The following is a 12,991-nucleotide window of genomic DNA, read 5'->3' as shown; positions in this document are numbered from 1 at the left end:
TGCGGGGCTCGGTCCCAGGACCCCGGGATCAGGCCCTGAGCCAAAGGCAGATGCTTAACGACTGAGCCACCCAGGCGCCCCAAGACAGAAAAATGTTTAACAAAATATTAGCAAGTCAAATAGCAACCTTAAAAAAGGATGATACTCCACACACAAGTGACACTGATCCCAGGAATACGGAGTGGGTTGTAAACCTGGAAATCAGCTATGGAATAGAACCTACTAAGAGTAAAAGGTCAAAATCCCTATGACCCTCCTAACCTCCACTGACTAAAGGTTACTGAAGCGCTCCGAAACGCTGCTCTTAGTTTATATTTGTCCCCCACTGTTGACTTTGTTCACTAACTGGTGCTCAACAAACACTGAGTACATTCCGCTAGGCACTAACACAGACACACAAAAACAAACCAATTCCGTGATTCAGTAAAAATGCAGGAAGTCCTACACACAGGTACACAGTTAACAAGAAAAACCAACTCTGCCCCAGTACTCAGAAAAACCAAAAAAAGGAGGACTGTCTCATTCCTATTCTGAAGTTACAGAGGCATATTTGAAACTGGCCACTACAACGAATTCACACCATGGTAGCCAGTATGTCTGGAAGTAATTTTATAGGAATATCGTATACACTCTCTTTTTCCTGACCACCTCTCTAACAAAACACTACCACCTTTAAAACCCGTACGGTACAACAATGCCATTCTCGCTGAGTAACATCTGGGGGGGTAGTAGAATCCTATACCTTGTGGGGAGCAAGAATCCTCTGCCTGAATTTTTCAACGGTTTCTTGACCCATGGAAGACCAAGCGTTGCCAAACGCTTCTGCTTTGTCTGGTTGGAGGTGAATGGCCTCTAACTGCTGTTGCAGGGCCGCCGGCTTCACGTTGTGATACACTGCCTATGCAAGAGAAAAAAGACCACATGTAACCCCAATGTGCATACAGAGACCTCGGATTATAATCAAATACAAAATTATCTTAAAATGATTTAAATCAAAAGAATATTTCCTATTCCTACGGTAGATGTTTTTGCTTATTTTACCGATAATAATATACACAACCGGAAGATGCAGTGTAGCCTAAATTATTCAGGCCACACTTCTCCATTGTTGCCTGTGTTTTAAGTGATCCTAAGTCCACTCAATGCAAAAACAACTTCTCTGCTTTAGCAACGTAAATGATACCCTAATTAAAATATCATTTCCTTATTTTACTTAATGATTTCAAAGAAATGTTTCAGGGCACCTGAGTGGTTCAGTTGCTTAAGTATCTCCCTTGGGCTCCGGTCATGATCTCAGGGTCCTGGGATTGAGCCCCCGCATCGGGCTCCCTGCTCAGTGGGGAGTTTGCTTGAGATTCTCTCTTCTCCCTCTGCCCATCCCACACACCACGACCCCCCGGCTCATGCTGTGTCTCAAATAATCTTTAAAACAAACAAACAAAAAAAAGGAAGTGTACAACAACTAACAAAAATTTTTCCAAGAAACACTTTCTCAAAACTACCTTCATCTAGGGGCGCCTGGGTGGCACAGCGGTTGGGCGTCTGCCTTCGGCTCAGGGCGTGATCCCGGCGTTATGGGATCGAGCCCCACATCAGGCTCCTCTGCTATGAGCCTGCTTCTTCCTCTCCCACTCCCCCTGCTTGTGTTCCCTCTCTCACTGGCTGTCTCTATCTCTGTCGAATAAATAAAAAATAAAATCTTTAAAAAAAAAAAAAAAACTACCTTCATCTACCAGATTCCTAGGTAATATATAATAAAACATTATAAACATTTCTAATAACATCTGACCTATTTCTTAACATCATTCTGGAACAACTTCCTTGTAAACCCCATGTTTCTCGGTCCTACTTGATTACCCCTTACTACTAGTGAAAGCTCCCCAGGGTTTAGAATAGTAGTCGTCTTTATGATCTGTAATCTGCACAAGGCTGTATGGAGTCGATGCTTGGGAGCTTGTCTTCCTAACAGCATCTGTTCACTAGAAGGCTCATGAAGCTACAATACCATTTAAACTTTATTTTTTTTAAAGATTTTATTTATTTATTCGACAGAGACAGAGACAGCCAGCGAGAGAGGGAACACAAGCAGGGGGAGTGGGAGAGGAAGAAGCAGGCTCCTAGCGGAGGACCCTGATGTGGGGCTCGATCCTGCAATGCCGGGATCACGCCCTGAGCCGAAGGCAGACGCTTAACCGCTGTGCCCCCCAGGCGCCCCTCCATTTAAACTTTTATTTCACAAATATTCTACCCAGTCAACCTTCAGAATTTATGGAGACTCTACTTTAAGCCCAGCAAGGTGCTAGGTTTATAGAAGATGAGGTAAAAGGCATGATAGGTCCCTCACAAATTCAAAAGCTAGGCAAGGTTGACACACAGGAAATGATGAAAGACTAACAATGTGCTCCACACTAATGAGCCCCTTGGGGGTCGTGGCGGCAGTGAGAGGAGATGGGACTCGAACAAAAACTTCATGCAACAAACACAGACAAAAGCGAAGGAAGCAAAATGGCGGCTCAGTAGAAGAGCTAGTAGGACAAAAGGTCCTCTGACAACTACTTCTCTTCTAAATGTTTTATTTATCATCCTAGTTAAAGAAATCCCCCAAAATCACTGATTAAAGTTCTTAAATAAGAGGTGTTCATTTCTCCAAGTTATCATACCAAGTAACAACAAATGAAAACGTTTTATACCCATCTCAAGTCAATGAAGTCTTGATTCATGCTCTCAAATAGTTTACTCAAGCTACTCAACATTCATATTGTTTTGAAGAATACACTACTGTAGGAAAAAAACGTACAATTTTTTTTTACTACGGTAAAATTCTCAATTAGAATATATTCACATCTTCCATCTGTACACTTTTTTGAAGAAATAAAATGTTACAGCTATCATAACAGTACAAATCTGCAGTAAACAAACCATGGTTAGGAAGTTTGGGGCACTGGGAATACCTGTTCTAAAATAAACGATATTGTTTCAAGAGCTAGGTGAAGATCTTGTTTCTCTAGTGAAAATGCGGCCTGAAGTTTTTCTTCTTCTTCTTCACTGAAACTGTTCTCGGCCTACAACATAAAAAGCAAGCTATTAGCACACGCTCAGGCATTCAAAACTTAGATACCGGACAGAAGAGTCCCTGAAGGTTCATGTATTCATACATGGATGAGAAACTGAAAGAAAAAGCAAATTCAAGGTGAAAGAAACTGATATGTTAGTAATTTCAATATCTCAAAATCACAGTACAATTCGGTATTTGGATCATGCCAAATCAAGCTCATTTTAAATAAAAAAAAACATTATTTTAAGTTCTGTGACTTATAGGAAGTGGAAACTAACAGTAAATACCAAAAGAAATGGACATTTAGAAAAAACAATACTAGAAGGTAAAACCCCAAAATGTGAATAATAATTAACAGTAATGTCCACCTTCCTCGAACATATTTACTGAGTATTTATTATGTGCTACAGAGAAAGTTCATGTCCTCAAGTAACCAACACACCCTAGTCAGGAAGGCACATAAAAACAAATAGTGATTCAAGTAATTTTCATTTTCAGGAGTTCTGCAAAAATGTGGGTTATTACAAGAGCATCTATAAAGCAGGAAAGTCAGTCTTTTTTATAATTTTAATACATGTTTCCCAAACTTCCACATTATGCACTGTTAATTTCATAACCAATGTATCAAGAAGACAGTTAGCCATCTGAGTAGAACCTCAGACTAGTCTCCTTTCTTTCACATCGAAAATCATCTCCTTGATCTAAAGACATTGGTTAATTAAGTAGGAAAAACGTACACTAGTAGAACAACTTTAAAACACTAAAAACTGAAAACATCCTAAAAACACCTTGCCCTACGGTGGCCTCTCCCTAACAGCAATATGGAGAAATTTCAGAAGTTCCACAAGTCCCTGCCTTGACAGCTTAGGACGACATACACCCTTCATGGCTGTGGAACCAAAGCGGCATCGGAACTTGAAGCTAGCATATCTGGGGAGGCCGGTCACTAGAACTCCCAGTCCCTACTACCTGTTTTATGCCTGAGAAAATCATGAACCCAATCTGGCCAAATGCCCAGCACTTACCTCAGGAGCAATGTTTTGACTTAAAAGTTTCAGAATTTCTGTGACTACCATACATCTTCTTGAAATAATGACCTATGGTACCAGATTTTATCAATACGAGGAATATAACAGTGATTCATATATAATCACGGAATCACATGTTGCATTAAATTCAATGGAATTTATAATTTAACTTGCAAGTTAGTCAATCTGATTCCTTTTAACATACATCAAATAAGCTGCTTCAATGAAATAGTAATAGTAATTGAGCAGGTAGAAAAATAAACTTCAGTGTCCCCAATATGTACAAGGAAGGGAGATTTTTTAAAGTGATACAGACCAAAAAAAAAAAAAGAGAGAGAGAGAGAGAGACGGTCTTGAGATTTTCAAGGACACCATATTAATAAAGTGGTTTGGAGTGAAGGGGTACAAGGGACTATTTATCTTCCCCCATCTACTGGAACACCAGGCAAGCAACCTTAAAATATGGTGGAGCTTAAAATATGGGAGCAAAAGAGCCAACAGAGAATACAGGTACACACAAAGTTCCAAACATGTAGTCAACACCTTGCTCCAAAAACAACCTTGGGTAGATAAATATTAAACATTAAGTACCTCCATTTGCTTCCAAAAAAGCAGCAATTTCACTTATTTCTGTCTACCAAAAGCAACCCACACATATCTGGGAGTAAAAGAGAAGGTAAAAGAGACACATTCTTTTTTATCCTCTCAATGGGAAAAAATTAAGGCTCAGGTTTATAAAATTAGAAAGCAAGTGTTCAAGAAACTCACATTTTAAAAATGGAAAGTGAATGTAAATTTTTTCTACATGTTTAAAGGGAGTGTGCTATAAATATATATACACAAGCAGAAAGGAAAAACAGCACATAAAGAATATACGGTAGTACTGCATGGATTCACATGGAATGATCTCTGATAAAAGTAATAAGCGAAGGAGGTATACGAAAACACAGAAACTATTTCTTTCCATGTGTATGCACATGCATATGCACATCTGTATTTATTAATAATGGAAAAAGATCTGCAATAAAAACCAAATTGTTACGGGTCGAATGCTCCTTTGCGCACGACTGTCCTGCACACGAGACATTTCAAGTCCTGGGCACTAAACGCCAGCAGGACCTTCACGTGCTGTAACAGCCGAGAAAAATTCTGAGGCATTTCTATAGGCTGAGGTTCACACTTGTGATTGTCCTTTATGCCGACATAATGAGATTTCACTGTGTCATAATGTGGGAAAACAGAGGTACCCACAAGTGAACCTATCGAATAAAAGAACTTTTATTTTAAGCTTTTGAAAGCAATCTCTCTGAAATGTAGAGCACCCATTCTAGACTTTCGTAAACAAAGTATATCGGATTAAACTCATTTCTTATGATGAGTCAGGTCACAATTATGAGCATCAGAATTCTGTGGTACAGGATCATAAAAAACTCCTAAGATACACTGATGATTTTTCACTTCAGAAAAAAACCCTCAGATTTCTGGGCATTTCAATTTCTTGGGTCTAATTTTCCTAATTCTCCCACTTTATGCCATGATCAGCCATCAATTCTTGAAACTGCCTACGTGCCTGTCACAGGCGCTTCTTCATTCCCCAGTTGGCTGGGTCTATTCTGCCATGGCCAGGAATCCAGAGCGGATCTCTCAGAATTAGATATACAGCACGGTTACATCAACAGGCTTTGTGTAATGACCTACAAGTCTCTCCAGTGGAGCAAAGTACATGAGTCTTTTTAATTGCATGAGTTGTGAAAGCCATTTTTTTTTTTTTTAACTCAGAGGCCATAAATTGTTATCTCTAAGTCCTCAGCTATGGAAGTTACTCTGACTTCTGTCAGTGTTTTCCAGTGCAGACTCTATTAGCATGCTGGACAGGGCAATTTGGGCAGGACCATTCTGCACGTTGCAAGACATTTAGTTCCTGGGCATTAAATGCCAACAGCACCCTCCACACATTGTAAAAACCCCCCAAAACTTCCCATGTATTTCTATATGCTAGGATGAGCCAAGAAGATGAACAGTGCAAAGAGGACTCCCAGACTCATGCTCAGGCACACCCATATTCTCTACCTTAGCTTAGTTTCCCTATGTTTATTCCAACTACAGAATCCAAGGAACCAGTCTGGACAAAAACAGATATCCTCTGCCCGTAAGCAAATTAAAGTGTCAAGCTGATAATATTTAGAACAGTAACCCAATCCCTAAAACTCTTCACCAAGCTACCCATGCCAGGTTTCACTGTTCTAAGGGTTCTGCTTGTCTCAAGGCAAAGGCCCACTGAACAGACCAAGAGTACATAAAAGAAAGCTGGCAGATCCTGAGTGTCACTGCAAACTTTATTTGATAAGAACTCTTATCACAATAGGAGCCCTTCTAGGAGAACATTCCCTGAAACTGTCTAGGAAAAAAAAAAATTGCACCTTTCCTGACTTTCTGTCTTAGCAGGCAAGTTATCACCTACATGTTTTTGTTCTCAGTTGCTTCAGCTGCCAACAACCTCACCTTCCCACGTCCAGCCCCCTACCAATGACAGCACAGCATTAACGCGCTGTGGAATCCTCTGGCCACCCACTTACTCTAAGACACTAACTTATTCACAACTCGGTATGACTGAGAGGGTCAAAGGCAAACTACATATCACATTTCTCCTGCAAATGTTCTATCCTCCCTCACTATAAAGAACAAAAGATATATCTAAGAGTTTTTTGTCCCATGTTGTTTCATAAGTGTAAGAAGGCGGCCACCAGTTCAGTGAATCAAAGCAGAACTTCGGTATTGATTGCCTACATCATTCACTTTTAGACTAATTTATATACTCTTCTGTACTCTTCCCTGAGGTTTACTGTAATGGGTTAAACAAATGGATTCTGGAACCAGGCTACTTACTCGCTGGCTGTGTGACCTTGGACTATTTAACTGGTTTCTATCTCAGTTTCTTCATGAATGAAATAAGGATGACAATAGTACCTACTTCCTAAAGTTGCTGTAAGGATTGGATGAATCAATAACACAAAGCCACTAGAACAGTATCAGAAGGAGCAATGTAACTGAGAATCACAAATACCACAGAATGCAGCTGCTTTTAGAATACTGTGGTGGTTCCTCCTGTCTCTGCATCTCTATCACAGATTCCTTATAGCCAGGAATTTAGAGGACCTGCATTTGTTTTGTGTTTCCCACGCAAGGCAAAGAATTAACTCCAAGAATGGCTATCGGGCAGCAACTGCATAAGCACCAAGGTATTAGGTATGGAAATATAAAGATGAGTAAGACATGATACTCAAGGTATTAAAGGTCAGCGAAAGACCTTGTCATCATAAAACAAATACTTATAACGCTATACTAAAATGAGGTGACAGGGGTGCCTGGGTGGCACAGCGGTTAAGCGTCTGCTTTCGGCTCAGGGCGTGATCCCGGCGTTATGGGATCGAGCCCCACATCAGGCTCCTCTGCTATGAGCCTGCTTCTTCCTCTCCCACTCCCCCTGCTTGTGTTCCCTCTCTCGCTGGCTGTCTCTATCTCTATCAAATAAATAAATAAAATCTTTAAAAAATAAAAAAATAAAATAAAATGAGGTGACAATGAACCGAGTGTTTTAGAAGCAGAGAAAACAAACTGCTGAGAGCGAGATGCCCAAATCCTTGAAAGATGCATAGTTTTTCCACTAAAGAAGGGAAGAAAGACATTGCAGGTAATGGAAAGACCATATGCACAGACTCAGAGTTAGAAAAGTTCACCATACGTTCCAGTAAAAGAGCACAGTCCGGTGTGATTGGAGCACTTGCAAAGTGGGAATAATATAGCTTCTGGCCATATTATACTGTTATTACAAGGCGATTATACCACAATGCTAAAGATTTTGAATTTTTTCCCATGGGACAATGGGAAGTCAATGATGGCTTCAAACACTGTACGGATATGATCAACTGGGTTTTTCGTTTTTTGTTTTTTAGGAAAAAAAAGTATTTGGAGAGATAAATGGACATTTATGAAGCAGTGATAGGAGGAAGAAGACTTTCAGCAGAGATCCCAGTTTGAAGGCAGTTACTGTAGTCTACAGCAGGGATGTTAAGGATCTGAACTAGGACTATGAAGAGAACTAGGACTATGAAGAGAACTAGGACTATGAAGAAGAACTTGAGAGACATGTCAGAGGAAGAAAGCGCTCAGAATGGGGCTGGCTCCCAGGAAAAAGTGGAGGAAAGGGTCCAGGCTCTTCAGGTGTGGTACAGAAGTGCTGAATCACTACATCGTACACCTGAAACTAATATTACACTATATGTTAACTAACTGGAATTTAAATTTTAAAAAAAGTCCAGGTTCTCATTTAATGGTGATGCCTGGCACCACCAGGCAGAGTTACTAGTTACTAGGTGTGCCATAAACATGTGTTGGATGGAATTAAATTTTTATAACTTGATACAGAAGTTAAATTAGTGACCGAGCAGTGAATCACTAAACATCAGTATGTCCCAAATAACTACACCCTTGAAACAGAAGTAGAAGAGGCAGATTAAATGAAAGATTAAACACTGGGTGCTAGCAAAACCACAGCATTATTTTTAGGAGGAAGAATGAAATCAGAATTTTTCCAAAGCATGTTACACAGAACCTGAGTCCCAAAATATACACCATGATACCACAGTTCCAAGGTCAAACACGTTTGGACAATCTTGCACACCGTATTCACCCTTAAATATTTACTACCATAAAATATACTCTGAGAAAAATATATCTAATATATACACTCTGAAAAGTTCCATAATAAAAAAGACTAATTTTAATGAGAAGAGAGTTTCCCAAACTTTTGACCATGGGACATCACAAAATGTTCTAGAAAGCCAAGGACACACTGGGGAACACTATACTTCAGAAAAAGTTTTTCAAGTAGAAACAAAGAGTTTCAGGGCAATCACAAGAAAGTATTATAAACTATAGAAATGCAAAAATACAAACCTTCAGGTGAAGTTTTTGAAGAATTCGAGTGAGCAATCGTGGAAATCTTCCTGTATCTATGGCATTTATCAGCGATACTGCCTTTTTCATGCTAAATAAATTTGTAAAACAAAAATTTTAAAATGAGTTTTCCAAGTGGAACTGTCCTTGCTATAAGTACATTTGTCTACAATTGCTGTTGTCTCAAAGTTTCCATTTCAACAACTCTGATTGCTATAAAGAACAGATGACGGCGAGCAAAGGAGGGGGGACATTTCCAAAAAGATGCCTCCCAAAAGTACTCATCCATTTGGCAGAGTTTCTCTTTCTTTGGGGGCAAGGTGAGCTACCAGAGGAATCTTGCACTTTGTGGAGAATGGCATTAACTCAGCAGTAAATATTTAATACCCACTTAACCCACAGAAGAATTATGGAAAGGAAGGAGGAAAGTGGCCATGACACCAAAATACAAAGAAAAGAATGCTGAACGGCAGATAACAGAATAATATATATATAGCTATATATACACACAATAAAATCATTTGGGTTAACAGTACACAGTTGTTTTAAAACCGTGCTTCAACGGTAATAATCAGCTTTAAATTAGATAAGAACTATCCTACTGCATCATACTGGTTATGGCTTATTGATGTGGTGGGTGTTAAACGGAACACTGATGTGAGGGGAGGAACTGGCCGTCAGAACTCAAGGAATCCAGAAAGAAGGAAAAACTTTGAAATTACAATTCTCTTCTTCAAGAAGCTGCCTGCCCAATTCAGGCTCAAGGGAGTTACTTTCCAACTTCAATTATTTACCGGTACACCTCAGCACTTTTTCCACATCCGCACACTACCTGCACTAGTATTTATGTTTCATGAAATGGGAGTCATTTCTATTTAAATAACTGCATTTTGAGAGATAACTTTGTATCACCACCCTGGGCAGGCGACCTTACCTACCATAAGTAGAAATAAACTAAAAATCAATAAAATGAAATCAAAAGCCACATTACCAAATTCTGGCTAGATACTATAACCAGCCCCAAGCTCGCCGCCTGAGGACTATTCTCTCTTGATTGAAAAGGGTTACTGACACGTGTTACGCGTAAAAGAGCGTCCAGCACCACTGCGAGCCTTTCTCATAATCAGGCCCGAGAGAAAGCTGAAAACAGAAAAAGGGCATAGTTTTTTCAGCACTACTCAGGTAGGCGTGGGTACTTCAGATCCCACACTCTGGAAACGGTGACACACACCACACACACCGTCCTACTGACCCCAGCTGCCAGAAGCACTGGAGCCCCAAGTACGTGAACCACTGAGGTGAGAAGCCCACAGCCCCCCGCACTGCTGCGGGGCTGCACCGCGACTTCGCCAGCCCCGCGCCCACCCCCTCGGCCGGGCCCCGCCTCGGAGCCAAGGCGGCAGCCAGCAGGGGCGTCCTGGCGCCGCCTGGTCCGCGCCAGCCCTGGCGGCTACCTGGGGCTCTCCGGCAGGATCAGCGCCGTGGTGGCCGCCATCCTTGAAGCTCCCAAGCCTGCCGCCGCCTGTCAGCTGTCTGTAGCTCAGCCAATGACGGCAGGCCTACGGAAAGGCGGAAGGCCCAAGCCGCGCAGGCTCCGCCTCCGGGTGCAGGAGCGAATCCTGTCCTAGGTCTTCCAGGGAAGAGGGACCCTCCTCGCTTTCCTCGCGCCGCTGTCACTGTTCTGCCTTAAGCCTGTTCGCGTATTGACGTATTTCTATTTATCTATTTGCTTATTATACATACACAGCTGACCCTTGAGCAAGTAGCGGCTAAGTTTGCCCACCCTGCCGTAAGACAAAAATCCACATGTAACTTTTGACTCCCCCAAAACTTAAGTGCTAACAGCCTCCTGTTGACCGGATCCCTTGCCTTACCGATCACATAGTCGATGGACTCATTGTGTATGTCATATTTATTATATGCTATATTATGACAATAAAATAAGCGGAAGTAAGCTAGAGAAAAGAAAATGTTACTAAGAAAATCATAAGGAAAATACATGACAGTACTGTACCATATTTATAAAAAGATTCCGAGTATGAGTGGACCTGCACAGTTCACACCTCTGTTGTGCTGTATGTATATCCGGATATGGATGCGTATTTTTATGTCGTAGGCATGTACAAACATATATTTAGGTGTCTGAACATATACATACAGATTTCTTTTTTTTAACAGAGGAAGTTTAAGCACCCCACCGCCGCCAGAGTCTAGCCTGTACTGCAGAGGGGCAGGCAGTGGAACGTTCTCCCCAAAAGCAGCCCGGAACGTCACACATTTACCCGCAGGAGAGGTCATGCCACCAGCTCCAGCCTCGGCACTGTGCGATCAGCCCTTCCTGTATCTGTATCCCTGTATTGACTGAGCACCTACTGTATACCAGATACTGTGGTAGGCACTGGGGTACAAAAGACCAAAATTCCTACCGTGAGGGTTTGCTGGCAGTTCATATGGACAAGTTTCATTGCACCCTTCTGCCGTCCGGTGCTGAACTAGGTACTGCTCAATAGGGGAGATTCAAGCCCACAGAGACTGTCATTTAGAATCTCACAGTAGAGCAGGGATCCCACCATGGGTTCACGAATAGCTTTGTCTGCCTCAGAGAAAAACATGTAGAGCATTCAAGGGATTTAGAGGTGGGAAGAGTGGTAAAGCACGGGGGTGGGGGCTGGTAGGGAGTTAGGATCAGGAAAACTTTCTCTAGCAGGTGGCATGAGGTGTTGAATGATAGATTACAGCATGTGCCCTTGAGCTAGTGAGACATGAGGAGTCATTAATATTTTTTTTTAAGATTTTATTTATTTATTTGACAGAAAGAGCACAAGCCGGAAGAGGAAGAAGATGCAGGGTCCCGCTGAGCAGGAGCCCGAAGCGGGGCTCTATTCCAGAACCCTGGGATCATGACCCCAGCACCCTTAACGACTGAGCCGCCCAGGCGGCCCCGTTAATCTTTTCAAGGAGAGACATTTTTGTGATGAGAGCTGCTGTTCTTTTTTTGTCTTCTTTTTGGTTTTTATCTTTCGAAGATTACTGTCAGCGGAATGATGATTGGATTGGAAAGAGGTAAGCGGAAAGTCAAACAGGGAACTATTGCAATAATCTATGGAAAGTAATAAAATCCCGTGGTAGTAAAATAGCTTTTGAGAGTGAAAAAAACTGCAAGTGAGTTAGAGTTACATTTCAGCTGTAGAATCTTCGGGAGCTGGCAAAAGATTGAATTTAATTTTCCTACCTAATTATGTTTTACTTAAATTATTATTTAAATTAGTTGGCATTCGTAGAGCAGCCCCAAAAACATCCTAACTGAAAGGAGAAGCCAGATTGCAAATTAAAAGTGAATAATCCCCACATGGATAATTGAGTCAATTATACACTGTGTTGAACACATACAAATACATTTAATTCCACAACACTCCACACACTCCCCAATTTGTGCAGTATCTGAAAAAGATGCATGTGAATCTACGTAAATTATAGGTCTCTGAAACAAACACAGATTACTTTACCTGGCATAATTCTAGAAGAGCCCCAGTTCCCTTGACTTCTGAATAATTTCCCTTTTGTCTTCATTCATTGCCTGCAGTAGGGCCACTAACCAGCTAAAACCATTTGGAATCTCTAGTGAAATTCACCTCCTCAGTGCCTTCACAACCACAGCTAGGGTTCTGAGCAAAAGGGCATCAGGATGGTTCAAGCCCTGAATCCATGTAACCTGAAACAAATCACTTTATCTCCCTTAAACTTCTTACTCCTAATCTGTAAAATGGGAAAGAGAATAATGCTGTGTTTGCTCCCAGGGGCTGTGGTAAGAATTAAACAGTGTGATGTGTATATGGGAGAAACACTCTCCCCTCCTTTATAACACAAAGCATGGACTTCCAAGGTTTTAGCAATAAAGTCTCCAGGATTTCTCTTAATGTCACTGATGGGGCTATCACTTTTTATTGGTACT

The 12,991-nt window shown here is 41.3% G+C and overlaps 1 protein-coding gene across 2 annotated transcripts in view; it reads right to left on the bottom strand.

Moving 5' to 3' along the window:
* The window catches only part of COMMD10 (COMM domain containing 10), a 203,304-nt gene extending 192,729 nt beyond the window's left edge, over positions 1–10,575 (bottom strand). For both annotated transcript variants that reach the window (XM_034655904.1, XM_034655903.1), the window contains exons 1-4: positions 10,494–10,575; positions 9,040–9,130; positions 2,952–3,062; positions 743–898 (exon numbers count right to left, since the gene is read on the bottom strand). In XM_034655904.1, the coding sequence (XP_034511795.1) occupies positions 743–898; positions 2,952–3,062; positions 9,040–9,130; positions 10,494–10,534 (399 nt within the window). In that variant the 5' untranslated portion in view covers positions 10,535–10,575. The remainder of the gene's footprint in view (positions 1–742; positions 899–2,951; positions 3,063–9,039; positions 9,131–10,493) is intronic.
* Positions 10,576–12,991: the final 2,416 nt, after the last annotated feature.

This window comes from Ailuropoda melanoleuca, chromosome 3 (genome assembly GCF_002007445.2).
Source record: "Ailuropoda melanoleuca isolate Jingjing chromosome 3, ASM200744v2, whole genome shotgun sequence".
Taxonomy (NCBI): Eukaryota; Metazoa; Chordata; class Mammalia; order Carnivora; family Ursidae; genus Ailuropoda; species Ailuropoda melanoleuca.
This window is presented reverse-complemented; position numbering and strand designations above follow the sequence as displayed.